The sequence below is a fragment of the Glycine max genome, chromosome 14 (genome assembly GCF_000004515.6).
Source record: "Glycine max cultivar Williams 82 chromosome 14, Glycine_max_v4.0, whole genome shotgun sequence".
In the NCBI taxonomy this organism is placed as follows: Eukaryota; Viridiplantae; Streptophyta; class Magnoliopsida; order Fabales; family Fabaceae; genus Glycine; species Glycine max.
Window position 1 is genome coordinate 48,380,774 of NC_038250.2, and position 23,219 is coordinate 48,403,992.

Consider the following 23,219-nt stretch of genomic DNA (forward strand, 5'->3'; position numbering starts at 1 on the left):
TTATAAAAGTAAACATTCTATTTGTAATTATGATTGAATGCAATTTAGTCTTAACCAAAGAACAAGTGATACTATGAAGTAAATATAACAAGTATATGGATACATCGGGCTCCTACTTAACTGGGAGAGAAGCACAATTTGAGCGTTCCCAAGCTAATTCCTCAAGTTAGAGACAAAATTAAACAAATTAGGAGATCAAGGGTTAACTATCATATTCTGGTTAGCCCACATGGTACAAAGAGCCAAAGATATGGTGAGAAAAATGCCTATTTTCTTCAAGATCGCACTCAGTCCTTTCTCATCATGACTTTTGACACCAACAAACCAAACCTCATTATTTGACTCATTCCAAATTTCCACTTCTTCCTTCAAATAAACACAATGCATCAACACAAATGCAAAGATGAATACAATTGCACTTGCTATTGTCTTGGAAGGCTTTATAAGCTTCCCCATCACATAGGCCTTAACCTTATTCCTTAATAAAGACCCTTGGTTCTCCATTATCATTAGCATTGCCTCTGCATTCTCCACATAATGATTGTGTGCCATCACTGAATTGATGAGGTGAACTTGAACAGTTTGTGAAGGAACTATTTGGTGAAAGAATGTCTCCACTACTTGACGAGTCGAAACAAGCATTCCATGATTGACCTTTATTTCCTCAACGACCTCAAAGCTAGGAGAACTTGAATAATCGTCCATGTTACCATCTTCTATGAAGTTCTTGTTAGGGTCATCGTCATTGATGAAGCCCAATGAGAAATCGTTGATTTCAGTGTCATTGTGTTCCTTGTTGTTTTGTTGCTCAGATTCTGATATCATCCAGGAATTACTAGAAGATTAGAAGTTTGCATAAACCATTATCATTTACGGAAAAAATAAAAATAAGAATAAAGCAAAGCAACCATGCATAGGATTCTTAATATATACCTTGCACCTCATTTTCTTCCCTGTTTGTTTGGAAGCTTGAAATATCCTCTATTGGGACTATCTTTTGTTCTTGCATCTGTACGTCCAATTGGTCAGATTAACAATCATATAAAATTATTGATCATTAATAAATTATCAAATATTTTAAGGGATAAGGTATCAAATTATACATTCCGTAGATAGACACTTTCAGGTTAAAATATAACATTTTAGTAAATAATAATAATAATAATAATAATAATAATAATAATTAAGAGAGAAAAAAATATTATTTTTAAAAATGAGAAAAAATTTGATGGTGAATAAGTTTTCAATTCAAGGGAAGACATACAGTGAGTGGATACATGATTTCAATCCCTCTAACAATACCGTTAAGATATATATATATATATATATATATAATTCTTTCTCTTTTTTTTGGCAATAGGCTTAAGCCAATTCATATAGTTTTCTAATTGAAATAAAATAATAAATGGGCTAATTAAATTCATGTAACAAAGAAACTTGAACAAATAAACATTGTACCTTTTCTAAATCTTCACTTGACATTCCAACCCATCTTAAATTCTCTACCATCCTCTCTTCCTTAAATTCTTCATCCACATCTCCGATCTCTATTGTCCTTGTGTTTATTGCATCTTCCCATGTCTTGTCAACATATCTCATTGAGCTCATTTCATTTGAATGATTGTAATTAGTGCCAACCATGAAGGTAAAATCATCTTCACGAGGAGCATAATTATCATTGCCACCCCAATCTTGTGAGTAGCTAGATTGGTTTATTAATTCCTGAGAAACTTGAGCAACTGAAAGAATTTCCTGCAAGATATCTGTTTCAGTTCTGCAGCTTCCTTGCATGGAACCGGAGGCTTGTGCCATTTTCAGCTCTGAGACTCCAACTTGAGGGAAGTCATCCACCTCCAAAGGAGGCATAACAAACCTATGCTGCATCCTTGCACACTCTAGTGCTATATCCACCTTCAAGTTAAATCAAGTGTATGAGAAATTAAAGATAACATTTAATAAAATTAGCTTAAATATATTTTTGTGTCTAAAAAGTATATATATAGTTTTTGTTTAAATTTATTTTATTTTTCATTCTTGTAAAATTATTTTTTTTTTATTTTTATTCCTTATAAATTATGTTTGTTTTGTTTTCAGTTCTTAAAGAATTATAAATAACACTCTAAACAGTAAAAAATATTATCTAAAACAACACAGGAGTAAAAAATAAAACAAACATAATTTATAAGGATTAAAAATAAAAAATAAAAAAATTTATAAGAACAAAAATAAAAAAAATAATAACTTAGAAAGACTAAAAATATATTTAAGCATATAATTTTTTTTAGTTGTAATTCATATAAATTTTTCATTTGTGTTTAATCTTTAAATTTGGCAAACCTCCTCACTAGTAATTAATTATAAGTGTTATATATATAAAAGAAAACTAGTATGTAATTATAAGTACATATTTTGTAATATTTAGAAACCAAAAATAAATAATATATAAGATATTAACTTTAAGAGATAATATATTTTTATGAACTAAAAAACGTTTAAGTCGCATTTAAATTACAGATCTTTGTTTATATTCAAAATGTTTAATTTATACAAAAAATAAATAAATTAGGGTATATATGTACCTTGGATGGAGGGTACGCTATGGCTCCAAAATTGGAAAATGATGAAGAAGTTGGAAGACTAAATAATGGGTCTTGTGATGAGAAGTGTGACCATTTCTCAAGATCCCTTGTCATCCCACTATTGATTGTGAGAGAAGTCTGATCATTTCCCATGTTGCAGGGTGAGCAAATATCCATGGACATCAAATAGTTTGAGCTATCTAAATCTTCGTGCCTTCCTTCAGAGTATAGTTCAATGCTTGATGATTGATCGCTTGTAATCTTGTTCGCATTGGGAACATTAACATAGTGCCCCCCAACTTTTGGAGGAATCACTGCAGTCTTCTTGACCACACGGCAAAGAGCATATGCATCCTGAAAAATTACATTTTCCCAAATTCAAAAGAGAGCCACATCAACTTGTAGAATTCAAAAACAGAAATCTCTAGAAGTCTCTTATTAGTTAGTCGTATATACAACCAAGAAAAATATATATGCTTAGGGAATATTAGATATATCTATGGTGTAAAATTTGATCCAAAAGATTTTCTTTTAATCAAATAAGTAGATGTTAGTCCTTAATTATTAGTATTTTATTAATTGGAAAATTAAATTTATAATCTTTTTTTCTTTTTTTTCCCACTACTAAATCAATCTTATAATATCAATTTAATCCAAAAGATACTCTACAAATAGTGTAGTTGACATAATTAACATTTTTTGCCGTATATATATATATATATATATATATATATATATATATATATATATATATATATATATATATATATATAAAGGATTTTGTTTTTGATTGTATGTGTACGGTTAATATAAAGGAGCTTCATTAATTAAATTTGTATCTATATACGTAAAAGAAATAAAATGAAATGAAAAAAAATAACAAAAAAAAATGAAGAGGTGATGAATACCTGCAAGCCTGAATTGGTTTCGCATTCTCTCTCATCAAGACGATATTCATGCATAACCCAATTTGTACGAGAGCCATGGGGTGCTCTTCCTCGATAATAAACTAGGGTTTTCTTCATACCTACAGCTCGAGCCTGGGAATTTACTTTTCTATCCTTCCCTGTGGCCTTCCAGTATCCAGATTTAGTTGCACGGTTTGTTCTTGATCCATTTGGGTACTTCCTGTCTCGAGGGCTAAAGAAATACCACTCCAAATCCTTTCCCGGCAACAATGATTTCCCTGTCATTTATTAAAAAAAAGGTTAAATATTCAAAAATAACTTCAATATTTTCACAAGAACATGAAGTAAATTATCATACATATCCAAGCGAAAGCAGAAAAAATTGAATATTTTTAATATTGATTTTTTTTCTTCCATATTTCATAATTTTCACGTCAAAATTGGTAAGGTGATAAAGCAAATGGCAATGGGAGAATAAGAAACGCAAAGTATATTGCATGGGAGTCGTGTATAAATGTATTATGTCGCGTACAATGCAATCCTTTTCTTTATCATACGCTTTTTGACTTGGGAATCTACTATTGTCTCATTATTACTAATCTTGACGGTCACAATAGGAACCCTAAAAGGTGAAGGGACCATCCTCTTTAGAAGTCCTAAGTACAGTCCTTTCCACCATATATCACATTAGATATTTTATGATAAATTAAAGCAGGAAAATATACTTGACCAAGAAAGCAAGTATGTGTTTCATCATCACTGAATAAAGATCGGAAGCAAAATCGCGTGCCCACTTTTTAAAGATATAGTATTTTGGAGTTCTAATAAGCTGTACCAAATCATTAAGGAATAGTGATTTACAAATAAGCAAAAAAAAAAAAAAAAGAGATTTCTTATAGAAACTTCTCTTGATGATGTTAAAATTTGCTTGTCATCATGGGATTTCCATATCGTCAATGTTCAAGACTAAAGTCAACAAAATAAATTTTACATATAATATGGTGCTGGTGCCTGGTGTGTTAATTAGAATAAGATCGAATTTTAAAATCAACTATAATATAGACGCAGCCATGCGACCTTTCGTAAATTTTCAACTAATGATTTCTCCAAGAAAAACGTTACTAGCCAGAAAAATAAAACAGTACTACAAGATAAATATCCATGCACAACATATATAATAAAAATGTTACGTGTGTGAGTAAGCATCTAATTAGTTACCTGGCAAGTCCCACGGTTCACACTTATAGAGATCAACTTCAGGTATGATCTCCAACTCAATCTTTCGTCCATTAATCTTTCTTTTAAGGTAGTAAGCAACAAGTTCTTCGTCTGTAGGGTGGAATCTGAAACCGGGAGGCAAAACAGGTGCCATGTGTATATATTTATATACTTTGGGCCTCCTTCTTCCTCTTATGGTTATCTAAACAACCTGTAAATAGAGATAGTATATAGATATCAATGAGTATACAAAGCCTCAATTAATCCAAGTGATGATCACCAAACTATACCAATCAAATTAAACCCTAATCAAACCCTGTCATGCATAGATTAATCGTTCAAGAATAAGACCATATTAGCAAATTAAAACAAGCATATATACTTTTTTAAATACATACATACGTGTATATATATATATATATATATATATATATATATATATATATATATATATATATATATATATATATATATATATATATATATATATATATATATATATATATATATATATCCACTATACAATTATAATAGAGGGGAAGAAAGAGCAAAGACCTTAGGGAAGAAGAAGATCCAAAGTCAGAAAGTGGGAGAGACAAATTAACACAAGGACGAGATGAGAGGCAAAGAGGAGAAGGGGTGGAATGTGGGGCTTGCTTGGGGTTTTATTAAAGAGGACAAAAAGAGAAGAGAGAGAAGATTGGGAGAAAAGAAAAAAAAAGTTGGATGGGGGGTTGTGTCACCCCTTGATCTCCTTTTCTTTTTTAAGTACTTTTTATTTGTTTTTATGATCAAATGGATGGATTCCTGTTATCTTTGCTATCAAGCTTGAATTAATGCTTATTTACTAGTTAATTAATCCATGGGCAGCTATATAGATTAATTAATTAATATTACTATGTTATAATTCATTCTCTTCTCTTAATTCTGCACCCATTGATCCTATGCTTCGAGCTTGTTCTTTCTTGGATTCTGGGCCTATAGCTAGCTATATTATTCCAAAGAAGGATCTTACAATAACCGACATTAACGTAATCAAAACTCTTAACAAAACCAACTATGGCGGCTGTACATAACTGAACAAATGGCCCTTTCACATTTGTTACCAATCATTCTCTAAGCTTTATATATTTAATTGCTCATCATTTTTTTCGTTCATGTGGACGATTGGTTAGTATAATAACCTTGATTGATATGAAGGTTTCAAGCATGATTAGTTGTTTACATTCGAATCATAATATGTTTTACTCTTATTATACAACCACAAGAAACACGTTCGATGTTGTTATACTTGTTTAAACGCTCATAATGACTTTATTATATATTAGTACAAAAAAGACATTTCGTATTTAGATATGGAAATTTTTTATATACATAATTCGATGTAACTTATTTTTTTAAATAATGTAACTGTTGTTTGAAGTTAAAATAAAATATTATAATAATTTATAATAAATGAGGGTTAAAATATTCAGAAAAAAAGTAACATCAAATAAGAATTTTTTTTAATAGTTATAGATACACGATAATATTTTCGTATCCTCATCTTCGGCAACGTAAAAAATGATTGGCTGTATCGATCATTGATGATTCTTAAGGTCGGGACAGAAAAATAAAACTCAAAATGGGGAATTAATATTAGTAATATTTAAGGGATAATAATACTATCGAAGAAGAAAAAATAGTGAAAAGAAAAGAACAAACTAGGTTAATGTTTTAGTTTAAGCACTGCCTATGGATATGTGGCACATGGGCAACGAACCAATTTAGTCTAAAGCGGGACCCATGTGGGGCCAGCTTTTGCCACGTGAACCAATTAAGTTATCCACGTGGCATGGTGGGATCACTTGTAAGTTATCTCATGCTTTTCCCATCATGCCAAAGTTCCTCAGTCTCATGCTTTCCCTTTCATGAATCCATCTTTTGGTGCTTTTCTCCTTTATGAGTTTATGCTTTATCTTCTTAGTCTCCTCAGTCCTCATCCAATGTAGACCATGCTCCTTTTAATTCATTTTTCTTCTCTCTACGTACATGTATAAAAAAATACAATATGGAATTCAATCACTAATTGTAGGCGAAATAAAATACTATAAAACATATAGGAGTGAAATGTCGTCAATCGACTGAATAATGTACCAATTAAGCACCTAATTAATTAACCTCTTTTTACATGAAGAGAACTTGGTTGTGAAAAAAGAGTATAATAATGATTTTTTTATTTATCAATTTGAGTATAACAAGCATAAAAATAACTCTATATAGTATCCTAATTAGTTTCCACTTTTAATTGTCTGTCATAAAAAGCTTGAGAAATATTATTTTTACCACAATTCATAATATAGTTTGTAAAACATTTTTTTTTTTTGGTATTTATTCATCTCATGCACATCATTAGTTTATCACATATCATAATAATATAGAGAGAGACACATAACAACTAATATAATTTTTTGACGGACAACAACTAATATTTTAAAAATTATTGTATGGATTGTTGTACATATATCACATTTCAAAAGGGTTTAAGTTGAGCTTTAACCCGTGAGATAATTAGTTATAAAGAATTTAGTTTTAGAAAAGCATCACGTTTACATTGTGCGCGACGAGTAGCATTTGGGCATCCAAAACACAAGCAATTTAGGAGACAGAAATCATATAATTAGTAACCCATGCATGCATGCATGCATGCAATGCAAAACTATGAAACACACTTAAACCAATATAAGTGATCACAAAAGGTAGGTCGGTGTATTCTCCCACAACGAGAAAGCAATAACCATTTGAAGGCACGTATATAGCATAATTGGGTTGTTTGGCTTCTTTCTATCATATTTTTATATTCTAAATGAAAAAAATATTATATTCATTTCCATATTAATTTATTTTTCGAAAAACTTATGCATGTATGCAAAGTATATTGCTGACGAAAGGAAACAACCATGCATATCTTTTTCAGCTTGAAATCTGAAATTCTGAAAGCTCAAAAATACCTGTTCATACCAAGGTGGCGAGGGTCTACATGGATCACAAGCTTCGAGTGCAAAATATCGCTAAAGTAATAATTTTATAATTTGATTTGTATGGTTGAAGAAAATTTGAGAAAAGCGTAAAGCTATAACCTAATTTGAACTGCTGGAAAAGGTTTTCGGTAAATAACAAGTTATTATTATTATTATTATTATTATTAGTAGTAATCCTTGTCTTCCAAATTTTGGAAGAATGCGCGCTTTTTTTTTCATTTTATTCGTTTTTGTAATATTTTTTTTTTTAAAAAATGTAAATTATATTAAACTCAAAATGATATAACAATAAACATACACCGCAGCTAGAGAAAATAAAAAATCTTCCTAATACAAGAAGACCTATATGTGCATTTGTCTATACATAAGAAACTTAATCTTGCTAATAACCTTTATTACAGAAAATCGATAATTTTAAAAAATCAGTTTATTCTTAGACAGCCAGATGCAGTAAATTATAATTGCGATAGTCAGAAAACGAAATTTTCATTTTTGTAATATATTTGACTAAATGGTATGTGACATAGTTGTTGAATCTTGGTATATGACTAATTTTCAACATTTTCCCATCTAACAATCACCCTAAAACTTTGTAAAAAATATACCTTTTTTCCTGATTCGATAGGATTACTCTATTTCTCAATATATATCATGTACTCTCCTCTTTGCGATCAACATACCAAATACTTTTATTTTGAAGCTCATTCGAAAGTATTAATCTCATTGAAAGTCGAAGAATGGAATAGTGAGTTCAATACTTGATAATTTACAAAACTATCCATTTATTAAATTTGTTTAAATTAATATTTAAGATTGAAATCAAATAATCATTTTGAATAAAAAAATGTACTTGCAGTTTTATTCTTTAGTTTGGATTATGTGCAATTTTAATCTCTTAAATTTTGTGAAAAAAATAAGTTATTCCATTCTAAAAGTTAAGCAAATTTAGTTTTACCATTCATTTTATTCTCCATAAAACCTTTTAATTCTCATTTTTTTGTCTAAATTTTTCACAAATTGAATTATTTATATTGTATTAAACCTTATTTTACTCAAAATTCATTAGCTAACATTGAAATTAATCTAATAATAAAGAAAAATGAAACTCTTTTTAAACCTAATATCACATCTTTAAAAACATTTCTTTCAATATTAAGAACAGGCAGACCATAATTAATATTTCTTTCAATCCCATAAATATGTCAGTTGGACACATTTGGAATTGTAAGTTACTAAGTAAGCTAGGAGAGAAGAGTTAAATATATAGATAGTTTATATAAGTCATAAGTTTAAATTAATTACCTCAACACAGTTGTTATGCCAAAAGGAAAGTGGCATAAGAGAGCAAGGAATTTTGATTTCTAGCAAGTACCACTATTGTTTTGGGTGAAAATCTTCCAACCCTTTAACTTCAAGTGATATAGATTAAGGAAACAATGCATTACATAACAATTATGCTAAAATGGTTCATCTGTTAGCATATACCCAATATCGTTGAAAAGCAAACCCAGAGGTCATTGTTATTTCTTATTCCCCTTATTTTAATTCAAGCCATCATATGAGAGTTGGCTAAAAACTAAAACAGCAAATTCTAATACAGTGTTGTAAAAGAAGGAAAAAAGAAAAGAAAAAAGCAGCAACAAGCACCCTTCACTGCCAAACCAAGCATGCTTAATTTCATTCATTATTCAAGTCCTAACATCTTCCTGAAATGAAGGACAAACTGGTAGACCTTCTCAGGGTCTGGCAGAACTTTGGCAACAGATTCCCTTTGCAAACACCTCTTAATCCAAGCTGAGATTTTTGGTGAATGGTCTTCAACTTTGAAGCCCCCAAGCTTCTCATAAGCCAAAAACCAAGCCGAGTGACCAATGGCTATGATGTCCACATACCCAAAGGCATCACCACCAAAATAGTTCTTCTCCCCTAGGGCTTCCTCAAGATGCTTTAAAACTTCAATGAAGTCCCTAGTGCCCACTTCTCTCTCTTCTCCATTGCTTCCCCAGATACTCCTCCCGGTTTCAAATACCTTCCAAGTTTAAAAGTAACCATCCATAATCGTATATGCACACATAAATCTACATATAATTAATTTTAACCTCTAACTTACGAGAAATCATTACATAGTCGAGATCACCATAATACAACTAATATTCACATGATAAGTAATTAAATATTATTAATTCTTTCTTGTAATTAAAAAAATTCGACTACATGTTACATAATGATTAGACAAGAGCATGTTGATTCAAGACTATCTAACAATTTTTCCCAAGGTAGAGATTTGGATATTAGACATAGTTTTTGGGTTTATTTCAATCTCTTGTAAACCAAAACAACTTAGGATCACAGTTTTATCACACCATTCATTTTAGATGTTTTTCAAACATGCATTTTTAAACAGTAAAAACTTGTTGATAATCAGTTGAGTAAAAGATCAATTTCATAAGTATAAGCGATACAAATAACAAATGACATGTAATGCTATATTGAAAACACTTTACTATCCAAGTGTACTCTACATGTCAAAGGAACCAAATCAACAAATCACATCTTCTTAGTTGAACTAAACATATTAAGCATAAATTTAAAATGTTCAGAAATTTCAACACAAAATATTGTAAGGGGGTAACAAAACTTCTTAGAGTGTCAAAATATAAGAAAAAAAATTGGCACACGATACTCTTAGACAATAAGAATGAGACAACAACTAACTTTTTTGTCAATGTAATCAGTCCAGAATCTGGCTTGGGCACGATCATAAGCAAGAGTTGGAAGCAGTGGGTTGGAAGACCAGACTTCATCAATGTAGCTAACAATGATAGAAGACTCGGCTAGAGGTTTGTCATTGTGCAAGAGCACAGGAACCCTTTGATGGATAGGATTTGACTTCAGGAGAAGCTCACTCTTGCCTCCAAACAAATCCTCTTCACTGGCTACATAGTTCACCCCCTTCTCTTCCAAAGCAACTTTCACTCTTGCACAAAATGGGCTAGCCCAGAAGTCCAAAACCTCAACCTTGTCACCCTTTGACATGTTATTATCCTCTAAAGTTGGATGTCTTTTCTTTCTTTTCGGGTGATTAGAAGATTGTGAGGGAAGTTCAAATTTATAGTGAACAATTACAATTAGATGAAATCTTTGGAATTTACACGATGCCCACAATGTTCGTAGCTTAGTACTTCACAATGTTGCAACAATCTTGTACGTGTCAATTTCTGTGTTTTGGTTTTAACAGCCTTTAGTGTGAGGTGTCACTGAAGTTTCGCGAGGGGTGAAAAAGTACGTAGTATCAAATGGCCGGCTGAATGATAAGTAGTCATATTTTTTATTTTTTTTATCATTGTTGACGATGAATCCAAACGGTGATTTGTTCTCAACCTACAACTTTTATTTATTCTTTAGATTTGTAAGTGAATACATATTAAATTTTGTACAGGTGGCTGGTTAAATATTAAAATTCCCATATAAATTTTGCAGCTTTAAAAAATAACAATGGATTTGCCTGTGCTATTTATTTGTTTATTTATTTATTTTTGTGGATAGACCTGTGCTATTTCACCATAAACTCCAGCCTATCTTGGCCACATCAAATTCAATCAATAACAAAAAATTGTGCTAAAGAAGGTGATATTTAGCATTCCTTTCGCATAATTAATTGATCAGCTATTCAAAAAATAAAGACATCTTTTGCTTAATCAGATAACAATTGCACAAACCAAAATTTTGTGCAAACACCTTTCAACCAACTCACTGACGGAAAGGAAAATTCAGAACTAAAATATAGCCAATTATGCAGGGAAACGGTACCCTTGATTGGATTTAAAAAATAATCATCTGTCAACATTTATTACACTTGGAAGTGGAAAATAGCAATCGAATCATGAAATGAATATATGATATGAAACCGTTATGTACATATATGTACAAAAGAATTGCACCTTCTGATTTTTCCAGTAAAATGTCCAACATAACTAAAATTATCCCTATTGCACAGCATTGGACTTTGAAACTTTTAAGCAAACACACATATGAAGAAAATACTCGGGATTCATCAAGTTGTTAACCACCCAAGAAAAAGGTATGTCTAAAATTGGTTCTATTCCTTGAACGCGTACAAATTTGATTTCAGCAATCTCAAGTGTGTTGCAAGATGACCCTGGATCAGATGAACTTTCTCCCTCTTCAATTTGGTTGATGTTTGCATCTCCTTCAGTTACAAAGGAATTTTCCGGAAAAAACTCGGGCAATATTCTTTTAACTGCATCATTTAAGCTAAAGTATTTACCTGCACGCAACAGATGTTTGCATCTCCTTCAGTTGTAGGAAAGTAAAGATGATGCTAACAATTAAATCATTTCTATTAATCATAAGCCGTTTAAGCAGAGTCAAAAGCGATATAAGCAGAGACAAAGGAATAGCAAAGGAAGCACGGACACTTTAAAATAGTAGCCATACCCATGCCATACACATTAATTATATTGTATTATATATTGTTACATCCATATGGTATCCTACAATTGTTAAAATTTGTCACATGTCTGTTGTATTATATTCTTGTCCCATATCGTATCCATGCTTTCTAAACTAATGCATGTTTATCTCCAGAGTGCATTAAGTATAAATTTATTTAAATATCAACTCTCATGCCCAAAAAGAGACAGACAGAAATCATTCATCAATAATAGGTAAGTCATGTAATAAAATGAAAATAACTACAATCATGACAGAAGATATAATGTTAACAAAAAACTTAAATATGTTTTTAGTCCTTTTATATGTCACAATTTTTCAACTTACTCGCTCATTTATTAGTAAATATAGAAGGACTTAAATAAATTTATAGTGAATTTAAAGCCCCATTCATAATGTATTTTAAAATGAGCAGTTCACTTTAAAAAAAATGCACGCTCATTTTAATTTTATGGTTTCCATTATGTAGCCTCCGCCACTCGATAAAGGTGTCATACACTTTAGGAGGTTTATTTGCCCCTAATAATCCAGTGACCACAGGAGCTTTACCACTGCTGCTACTTGGGAAGTAAATAATTGTCAGATTTTAATAAATCATTAATTGTTATGGTAGCTGTAAGATTACATATTATTCTCTTGTTTACGATTAGATATGATTTGATAGTAATTAGGGATTTAATCCTTATAACTCTTATTAGATTGATCCTATGTAATCAATACTTATCCTATTTGCTTATATAAATAAAGGCTTAGTGTGATCTCAAAGACACACAGCATTGCAGTAAAACACTGTTATAATAGCAAATAAAAAGAAGTTTGTGTGGATGTATGTTATGTTTGCAGCAGCTTGGTTAACAAACACAATAATTATAAACAAATTTCTTCCATTATATCATCTACGACACAAGATAGGTTATTAGGGAATTGCTTGGATTGATAATCAAGGAAACTGAAGCACTGCATATTTGAGTGTTATTATCTTCTCTTTGCTTTCTCTTTTTCATGTTATCTTCTAAGAGGATATATTCTTTGTTTAATCCATGAGATTTTTTGCTCTCTTCAAATAATAATGCCATAACTTGCAAATATTCATTTGTAGATGAAAAATAATGTTGCAGAAAAGAGCATAAAACAGAAAAAAGGACAATTATAATTATGTGGTCAAGATACACAGCCGAATTCAATCGAAATAGAAAGCACAAAATAATGTGAACAGAGACGTGGTATAATCACAAGCCCAATTGATCACACAACCCTATGAAAGAAAGATTAATGACTTCTATAAATCACTAATACTAAATGACCCAAAACACCTGACAAGTGATTTAAACTGCCAAAATACAGGGGGAAAGAGTTATTATGGGTGAATAATCTAATCCTAAGATTTCATTAACTAATAAGGTTAAATGAATTGAAATTACAGTTAATATGACTGAAAATGATATATAGGTTAATATATGCTCTAAGTTGCAAATACCATATATATCACATTTCAGGTATTCTTTAATGATATTATAAACAACGAACTAGTTACGAAAGTGAAGAAAAGACCATAAGGACAACATATCCTCTAAAACAAGAGAACAGAGAACAAGGAAAGAAAAGGAAAAAATTAATGCAAAATAGCCCTTCAAACTTCTAGTGTTGGATAAAAAACAGATAGCCCAAATGACAGCCACCAACTATTGCTAAATGCTAACAAAATCTTTTCTCACCGAAGATGAGAACTGTCAGGTAAGGTAATACACCAGATAAATATGTTGTAAATGACAGCCACCAAGGCTGCATGGCATGGCATCTCTTGGTGCTACCACCATGAAAACATCCATGCATGGAGAGTTTCCCAAGCCTCAGTATGCTTTATTCATCTTATTACTCTTCATAGTATATTTATTGTATACTTTCCTTATTTTCTATGCTTTATATGTGCTATCTAATACAGTGTGTCCTGTATTCTTTTTTGTTTCAGCTAATTACACTTCAATTCATTTTTCGGATAAACATTTTTCAATTTTTATACTCCTACTTAACTCATTTTTTTCAAACCTGATTTCTTCGGTTTTTTATTCTACTCAATTCTCAAGGACACATCAAGTGGGCTAATCCTCAGCTGTGGTTCTCTGTTCTTTTCCATTTTAGTCCATTCATATTTAAGTTTGAGCCTTTGCTGCACTATTGTTAAATTGTCCTTAATGATTAATTGTTTTTTCCTATAAAAATTTGCTATTATGTGTATAGCTCCTGATATAAAATACTAGGTCCTTTTATTCAGTTTTTATGGGTTTATTATTTTTTTCTAGGCTTAAATGCAATTTTGGTCCCTCTATTTTGCTCAATCCACAATTTTGGTCCCTCCATTTTAAAATAGAGACATTTGGTTCCTGTTTTAAAAATCCGTTATTTTAGTCCTCTATTTCAAAATAGAGACATTTGGTCCTCCTAATTTTACAAAATTTTCAATTTTAGTCAAATTCTCAATTTTGTCTACACTTTATTTCTTTTATTTTGATCCAATTGAATCCTAGACCCAACACATTCATTTAAGGTATCATAAAAAAATAATTTAATTAATTATAATGTAAGAAATAAAAGAAATAAAGTGTAGATAAAATTGAAGATTGGACCAAAATTGTTGATTTTTTAAAATATGGGGGATCAAATTTGTGAATTTTCTAAAATAGAAAGACCAAATGTCTCTATTTTGAAATATGGGAACTAAATTCGCAGATTTTTCAAAAACAAAGTGACCAAATGTCTTTATTTTAAAATGGAAGGACTAAAATTGCAGATTGAGCAAAATAGGAGGACCAAAATTGCATTTAAGCCCTTTTTCTAGCATGATTATCTTTCTTTCCCTATTGCCCACCACTCCACCTTCACAAAATTATGGCTGCTTTTTGCCCGGACACCATTGACAACATGATGACTATTCACTTTACCATATGCAACTTCCCACACAGGGAAAAAAAGACAGTCATGGAAAGCAATAAATTTAAAAGTTACAAAGAAGGTTTCTCTACAAGACATGACTTACCATCTTCCTTATAAATCTCAACAGGTCGATTGATATATGAGACTTTGTCCCAATTATCAATTTGTGGAGCATCTTCAAAATCATCAAACTCCTCATTGACAGTCCACAGATATAAACGAACAGGAATCCTACCTAACAAAAGATAGTAGATGTTAAACACACAAAATAAGCTTATCAAGAAGCATTGGTACACATGCTCATGTTAAGAAATAGATATTCATACAGTATTACAGTTTTAAGTACAATTAGAAAGTAAAGATAAAAATAAGCTTAAATATGTTTATCATTACCTATATACTCTGTTTTCAGTTTACTACCTCAAAAAAAAAAATTGATTTTACTACCTGACATTTTTAAACTTTTGCTTTTGGTACCTTCTGTTAATCTAAGTCTGTTAAGTGATGACGTCCCAACATCACTTAACCAATGATGTGACACTTTGTTAGCTTCACATCATCACTTAACGGACCAAGACTAACAGCAGGTACCAAAAGCAAAAGTTTGGAAATGTTAGCTAGTAAAATCAAAAAAATATTTTTTCAGATAATAAACTGAAAAAGGGATATATTACAAGTATAAAAAACATATTTAAGCCATAAAAATAAGAAGGAAAAATACAGTAACACAGATAGCCTCAGTAATAGCTCTTAGCCTTTACACATGATCACACCATACAGATATCCTTACGCACTCAGAATTGGTTTAATGCATTTGCAAATGTTTGAGAGATTCATAAGGAAGAAAGAGGCTCCTTGCCTGTGCTAGGAATTTTGAATTTACAGATAATAAGAAAAATCTTAATCTTCATAGATAAAAGAAGGAAATGTTAAAAAAAAGAAAGGACGGGGAGGACATGAAATTGTCTATAAAAGAAGAGGGGGAAAAAAGCCAAATTGGCACAAAAACTAGTTCATATTGCTTACCAGTCTTCACTTGTCCCGTAACATCAGTATCCCCTGGACTTTGTGGAGATTTAATCAAGACTGAACTAACATTTTCCATATATTCATCTTCAAAAGTTCCAAGCTTAAGCTTCGATGCCACCCGTCGATAAGTTTCCAAATTACCTACAATGCAAATGAGTGTTGACACAAGTCCAAGATAAGTGAGCAACAAAACAAATTCTCCATAAATTACCAAGGCAGATGCAACCCTTGTTTTTTTCTGGATTTTAATGTTGAGATTGGTTATATATCGCGCAAGTTCAACTGGCTTTTGGAATTGTATGTTCAACTGTGTGTTTTAAATATTTTTGTTGCCCAAAATAAAAAGCAGAGAGACAAAATAATTTGGTTAACTCAAACTGTTTCTACTATGGGAAAGGTCCTGCATGTCTCTACCTAAGACCCTTAAAAAAGACTTACATTTTTAATCTTCATGACTGTTTGTGTCAATAAAGATAGGGTATAGATTTACTAAAAGACAGACAGGAACAGCACAAAAACACTTGCCCTATGTTTGATTTTAAAATTTCTGATGGGATAGCACAAAAGAAAAAATGAAGTACTGGACAGAATGTAAAGAGGTTAAACTATCCCCTTTTCCTCAATGTTGTAACATGTAACCCACTCCCTTAACTCCCACACTGAATCACTGATAACTGGACCATAACACAAATGCAACTGCACAAATGATATATCAACACTCAAAAAATTCAACAGCTTTTGCTTGCTCATTTTTTCCGGTGGGTATCAGAATAATATGATACTATTATATAAACATTCACTATAATATTAAGAAATATATTAAACAATAATTTATTAAATTATAATGTGTGTGATATCATATAATGAGAAATACTAGGAACACACTCTCATTGGTTAAAATATATTGGAAACCACAAAATTTTGTGAGTCTCATGTCTTATTTAATGAACCTCCTGATTTTTGTAGATTTCAATAAATTCTTACTAATAGGAAAGGGAGTGTGTTAGAAAGATAGTGTGTTCCTAGCACTTCTCATTATATATTATATAATATAATATAAAAAAATAATTAAATGATAACTATTAAAATACTAAAATTTTATCTTGTGTCATTTCATAATTCAAAATAAACACTATATAGCACAAAGGGTATTATAGTAAAATTCACATTGTTTTCTATATATGTATACATATTAAACAACACAGCACCAAATTTCATGTGTTGTTTATGAATCACCAAACAATAGACAAAATGAAAACTAGTACTGTAACTCAACTACTTGTTTTGTGCTGTTTTGTCTGTCCTGTCCCTCAATGTGCATCAAGCGCACACATAATGTTTGAGAAGAGGTACCTGAGCTTGGCCTGTTCACAAGTCAAGCAAAGCTTGACTGAACAAGGGCTATCCCAAACAAACCAACCTCAAGTTTGATAAATGGTAACTTCAGGTTTAATTCCAATCTAACCCAGATTACATTCGTGACCCCATCTAGATTCCTGAAAATTACTAAGCTTGGGTTGCACTGCCTCATCCACAGCCAGAAGAAAAATTGAGGGAATAACTTATTCCGAATAAGTATGCATGCAACCATCCATTGGTAGGGTAAGGCTATTAAAAAAGACTAATATTCCTTCATGTTTACTACTTATGGAATGAATATGAAGCTTTCATGGGAACAAACTTCACAATAGAAATTTATCAACAACCTTGCTAACATCATATAGGCTAGCCACCATAATAACTATTGGGCCTTTTAGTCAGCACTATCAGAAGACAAACAAGAGTAGGTCGGTAACTCAATACAGTAACCTCTATTTTAAAAATAATTGCACTATATATAATAGGAACTGGATCATAACATAAATGTAGAGAAATAGGTAAAGAACTGGAAATTGTATTGATATTCTCTCTTATGTCGGTTATGAATCAAAGTGATTGTAGAAATAGATACAAGGCATCAAAGAGAATTACATATGTAGTCTCACACTCTCTCTATTCCCACCAATTAACTATCAATAAAAAAAACCGACTCAGGCTCTACATGTTTATGTTTATCCTATTTTGCTTAACATTCACCTGCTAATAATCTATTTGATTGAAATAAGTGAAAATCCTATCCTCCTCCTCCTCCTCCTCCTCCTCCCAACACCTGGGCGAGGACATTTTACAGGTCGAATATAAAATCACTCAAGGGCATCCCAAAGAGAAACAGAATACTAGATTTCATATCAAGCAATTACCAACAGTACCATTTAAAACAGAGCCCCAGAGCTCCACCTGATCAGTTTGAGACATGTTCATCACATTTTTGCTATTCCCATTTATTATATATGCAGCCTGCAGTAAAATCAAAATCCAGTTAATGACAGTGAACACAAGATCATTTAACATCTCACATGTATTGCCATTGGGACAACATAACAAGTTTTTGCTGAAGTTAATTCTAAAACAGGGATGAGGGACATAAAGTTGAATGCAATATCCCACTTCCCTACCTAGCAAGGTTATCAATGGCAGATGCCGGAGTATGGTGGAATGCCAAAATTCCACTATAGAAACATGTTATTGCGGCCTATGGCGCCACTATAGCGGGCCACCCTTCACAATTTGCCCATTGCAGAGGGATCAAAAAACGACATGTTATAGTGTTATGGCGCCACTATAATGATTATTTAACAACATTGCTACCTAGAGTCCTACACCACCTAATTTGGCTGGAAAACCCACTGCTCTGCAAGTTAATGCACTAACTGCTACTTTCTTTTGGATTCCAGTCTAATATACAAATTAAGGTTTGGTAGCAAAACATGGCCAGTGACTTTAAAAATATTAGCATGTGAAATAAGGAAGTTGTGGATAGTCAGAAAAGACCCACGTTATGGATGGTTTACTCTAAAAGGAATAAGAAGGGCCTTGCGGAGAGCCAGTTAGCTGAGGTTGAAAGTAGAGGAAGGGAGACCACGTCAGAAAAGGGGAATTTAGTAAGCAGAGTGGAGAATAGGGGATCTGTTGTGGGAAATCATAGTTTAGTTTATTAGGCATTTTGCGAAGCAGAGAATATTTTCTTTGAGGAGCTTAGGCTCTGGTTTCTTTCTTTTACTTCTATAATAGCTCTTGAGCTCTCTTCAATTCAATAAAACTCATCTTATTCAGAATTTTGTTTTCTGGGTTCCTACCACCTTAGCATATTATTACTAAATTACTAATCTTACCTACTACTTAGCTCAAAGATGTCTTCCCTTACCATATCATTACTGATTTTATCATAGATGCATATTGAGTAGTAGTAAATAATATCAATTCTTCCAAGATATGGGAGACCTGAAAACATCATAGATTCCATTTGAGAATTCCTTATTTGAAAGCAGCAGGGGGTTCTAGCTAGGATATTCCACAAAACCCATCAATCCATAAACTTTTATTATTAAAGCACATTTTATAGCAGACAAACATCACACTAACTTGGTCCATAAGCTTCACGTCTGTCCAGCAAACCACCATTACCTTAATATATCCTAAATAAGTCTTCAATTTAACCAAGTTCCACAACTCTTATCCATCCAAGATCATAACCCTAGCCCTTGACATCATAGTTTCCTTACTATCCTATTCCAATAAACCATGTAACGGACTAAGGTGAGATGTGTTTAAAGATTCATATAAGCAAGTACCAGTAAATGCATATGTTTGAGTTTATAAGCATCTTCTTGAAAAGTTGAACAGGCATAAGACATCATATTATAAATCAAACAAGTACCATCATAAGCACGGGCACACACAAAGAAGAAATCACATAACTGACCTCTTTCAGTGAGTTAATAAAGCTCCACTTTACACTGTCTTCACCTTCACAGGGAAGTAAAATATTACTTGGATATCCTCTGAAGTGTACCTACAAATAAGAGGCTACAGAGATTGAATATTGTTGCACGTGGAAAGATGATTTTTGTAAGGGCCACTAAAATTTTTGTAGTAAATCAGTCCTAATTTCTACAAGCACTTTTAATTTTTAATGTTATTTGATTCCCCAAGTTCAGGAACTTTCCTAGTTTCTTGAATAACAACACCACCAAGCAGGTAGAGATGAATTGGGAAGAAATCCAAAAGGTAGCCTTCATAGAACATAGAGCTACATTCATATGATATTCAAAGCATTTAATTTCTATCCACAGTCTGTAAAACATTTTACAGACATCAAATAGGAAATTAGGAATTCCCCCTATTGTCACGTCATCCCATTTATGAATATGATGAGGCAGTAGGATGAACTCCTATTGGAAGCTAGTGTGGAAAATAATTACACCAATGATACATATGAATTAAACTCTAATACTCTATTCAAATTATGGAATAAATAAATTACAAAGGCTTTATGATAAGAAAAACATATACTATCAATGTAAAGCAGTTTTATAGTGTCATCTAATCACAATTCCACCGCCACTTATAGTAAGTTTGATTTGATGACTTTCACAATAGCTACCTTAAAAGTCATACCAATGGTGATTTCTGATTGGTTGACCGCACAAAATTATTTACCCTCGACTGTACACAATCATTAAACTCTAGTGTTAAATTGCTTCATGCAACTAATATCTAAATGAGCCAATTCCTAGCAAACAATATAAATAGTTCAAACCAGATGAAATTTCAACATAAAAAATATTCCTCCATCCCAACAGACTTCAGTTTAAAAACCGAGAAGGTGATCAGTCAAATTGACTGAAGAGGAAACCAAAGACAAAATCGAAAAAGTCGTTACCGTTAAATTCCACGGCCTCTCTGGCTCCACGCACAAAAGATCAAAAAGAACTCCAGTAGGTATATACCTGCACTTGCCACAAAAACCAAAACAGTTAGTGTAAATGCGACAATTGAAAAAACCGCAAAAATGCATTATAATTGTAAGACACACACCACTTGAGAGGGAGGCCTTTGTACTCAAACCAAATGGTGTCGACTCCAGGTGGAAGCGTGCTGCTGAACTGAGGCTTCAATAGCGAAATCAGCAAAGGCAAATAACCTAGCCGAGGTGCCAACACCTGAAACCAAAATATAAATTGAAAAGTAACGATTAATTAGCTAAAACTTTTAGGTAGGAGAAAAAACCCTATGTTAAAAACGAAGTTTGAGTGTAGCGTGAGAAGAATACGAGAGCGGGTGGAGGAGGAGGGAGAGTGGTGACTTCGGATTCGTGGAGGTGAATCTGGAGAGGAATTGCCCCTTCCCAAACGTGCTTCTGCGCTTCACTCATTTCTTCTTCCAGATCTCTTTCTCTCTCAGTCTCTCTGCAGTCTTATACCTTCGTTAACTGCGCTTCTTCTATCAGTGTTAGACAAAATCGCTCACGTTAGTTCTTCTAATTATTTTTCTTTCTCTTTCTCTTTGTTTTTTCTTTTTCTTTCAAGTATTAGTACGTTAGTGCCATGGTGTAAATGATCTCAATTTGATCTATTTTTTTTTTATCTAATTTAATTAAATTTAAGAATTAAGTTTTTTCTATTTTGTCAATTTAATTTAATTGGATTTGATTGATTATCAGATTAGATCATTAAAATTAACTGTATCTTTTTAAGTCTTAAGAAAAAAATTTAAAAAATCTTTAAATTCAAATATAATAAGAATATTTTTTTTCACATATTAGTAAGAATATTTTAAAAATTAATATTCATAAAATATTTTATTATTCATATGATATATACTCATCATAAAACAATGTTATTACTTTAAAATAAATATAAAAAGATCAACTCAAATAATATAGTATCTTAACATAAAAAATATATATATTACTTTGGAAAAAAATATATATTACTTTGGAAATGAAGTATACTTAATTTAGGGTTTATATTGTTTTTCACATATGATATTTGTCTTTCAAGTATTAGTACGTTATATAACTTTAAATATGTTACAATCCAATTTTAATTAAATTTATTAAATTAAAATTAATATAATCTAATAACATAATTCAATTCATTAAATTAAAATTAATTGATTAAACAAATTCACAAATTGGATTCAAGCCCTTCTATCCCTCATTAATACTTTGTTTCTTATTTGGATAATTGTTTTTTTACAACAAAATTTTAGAATTTCTTTACCGTTATTAGATAGATAAAAAAAAAAGTATTAAATGCAATAGATAATGTGATGAGAAGATAAGATTATGAAAATTGTAATTATTATTGTGTTTAATGTTTTTAAATCTGATAAATAAAAATAAAATTTTTCAGATCTGAGTCGGTGAATCCAATGTCAGTTGATTGGGCTTAAGGCCTTTTTGTTTTGGGAGTCAAGTATTTGTTTAATCTTGTCTCAATATTTAGAATAATCTTAAAAAATAGTATAAGTCCAGAATTTTCATTTTTAAAATTTAAAAAATATTGATCTCTAATTTTATGGGAAGCTAATTTTTTTATTTTCATTTACAATACATATATATATATATTAAAAAATAAAAAAGAAAGTATTCTAAAAAGCTTAATCCACATAAATTCAAAAATTAATTCAAGGAATTATTCTAATATCTGAATATATAGATGTATTTACGTGTAGAGAGAAAAAGAAAGTATCGTTTAGTTTAAAAATTGGACGAGGATACACTTACAATTCTAGGAAAGACTAAGTTTGAAAGATTAAGTAGAGATCACAATGGAAAATTTTTATGAGGCTTCTTTGAGAGTGTAGGAGAATCCAATATTCTCCATGTTGAGATTATGGCTCTTCTTGTTGGCATTCGTCTTTGTTGAGAGGGTAGATTTAAGAGGTTTGTTTGTCTCTCTAACTCCAAACAATTATTACTTTAGTTAAGAAAGTGGGTGTTTGTTTATCATCTTGATGCCAATGAGCTAAAACTATGTGTAATTGTAGGAAGTAAAATATTGTGCAGAACTAAGATGGGTGCTAAAAGAATCCATAGTTTTGTTGTTCTCCATCAACCTCCCTGGAGTTAAACTTGTTGCTTTTCTGTTCAATTTTTATTTTCTCTTGTAAAAAAAAAAAAAAACTAGGTATAAATTGTATACTTTCCTTTTCTTTATATGCTAAGCTTTCATTGG

At 31.3% G+C, this 23,219-nt stretch overlaps 3 protein-coding genes and 1 non-coding gene across 4 annotated transcripts; all 4 read right to left on the reverse strand.

The window, feature by feature from the left end:
* LOC100809019 (NAC domain-containing protein 86) lies at window positions 1–5,445 on the reverse strand. The gene is made up of 7 exons (XM_003544304.5): window positions 5,261–5,445; window positions 4,706–4,916; window positions 3,488–3,765; window positions 2,580–2,933; window positions 1,459–1,911; window positions 934–1,009; window positions 1–815 (listed from the first exon to the last, which is right to left on the reverse strand). Exons 2-7 carry the CDS (start codon window positions 4,857–4,859, stop codon window positions 196–198), a joined length of 1,935 nt encoding a protein of 644 aa, XP_003544352.1. The 5' UTR covers window positions 4,860–4,916; window positions 5,261–5,445; the 3' UTR covers window positions 1–195.
* A 3,964-nt stretch (window positions 5,446–9,409) lies between these two features.
* On the reverse strand, window positions 9,410–10,761 carry LOC100788517 (glutathione S-transferase U19). The gene is made up of 2 exons (NM_001317345.1): window positions 10,441–10,761; window positions 9,410–9,754 (listed from the first exon to the last, which is right to left on the reverse strand). The coding sequence occupies exons 1-2, from the start codon at window positions 10,759–10,761 to the stop codon at window positions 9,410–9,412; spliced, it is 666 nt and encodes a 221-aa protein (NP_001304274.1).
* A 758-nt stretch (window positions 10,762–11,519) lies between these two features.
* On the reverse strand, window positions 11,520–21,529 carry LOC100789045 (autophagy protein 5-like). Its single transcript, NM_001252985.3, has 8 exons — window positions 21,311–21,529; window positions 21,076–21,200; window positions 20,921–20,987; window positions 19,961–20,050; window positions 18,408–18,495; window positions 16,156–16,299; window positions 15,233–15,364; window positions 11,520–12,013 (listed from the first exon to the last, which is right to left on the reverse strand). The coding sequence occupies exons 1-8, from the start codon at window positions 21,410–21,412 to the stop codon at window positions 11,712–11,714; spliced, it is 1,050 nt and encodes a 349-aa protein (NP_001239914.1). The 5' UTR covers window positions 21,413–21,529; the 3' UTR covers window positions 11,520–11,711.
* On the reverse strand, window positions 15,581–15,742 carry MIR9733 (microRNA MIR9733). The gene has a single exon (NR_126770.1). It is a non-coding gene; the product is annotated as a microRNA MIR9733 (primary transcript).
* Window positions 21,530–23,219: the final 1,690 nt, after the last annotated feature.

Coding starts and splice junctions, on each gene's coding strand:
- LOC100809019 (XM_003544304.5), bottom strand. CDS start 4,859: ATGGCACCTGTTTTGCCTCCCGGTTTCAGATTCCACCCTACAGACGAA. Junction 1,010..1,458: donor CAAGTGAAGATTTAGAAAAG/GTACAATGTTTA, acceptor TTGGACGTACAG/ATGCAAGAACAAAAGATAGT. Junction 816..933: donor GGAAGAAAATGAGGTGCAAG/GTATATATTAAG, acceptor GGATGATATCAG/AATCTGAGCAACAAAACAAC.
- LOC100789045 (NM_001252985.3), bottom strand. CDS start 21,412: ATGAGTGAAGCGCAGAAGCACGTTTGGGAAGGGGCAATTCCTCTCCAG. Junction 21,201..21,310: donor CTCCTCCTCCACCCGCTCTC/GTATTCTTCTCA, acceptor TTTTGGTTTCAG/GTGTTGGCACCTCGGCTAGG. Junction 16,300..18,407: donor CTGGGGCTCTGTTTTAAATG/GTACTGTTGGTA, acceptor TTTGCATTGTAG/GTAATTTGGAAACTTATCGA.
- LOC100788517 (NM_001317345.1), bottom strand. CDS start 10,761: ATGTCAAAGGGTGACAAGGTTGAGGTTTTGGACTTCTGGGCTAGCCCA. Junction 9,755..10,440: donor CTGATTACATTGACAAAAAA/GTTAGTTGTTGT, acceptor TAAACTTGGAAG/GTATTTGAAACCGGGAGGAG.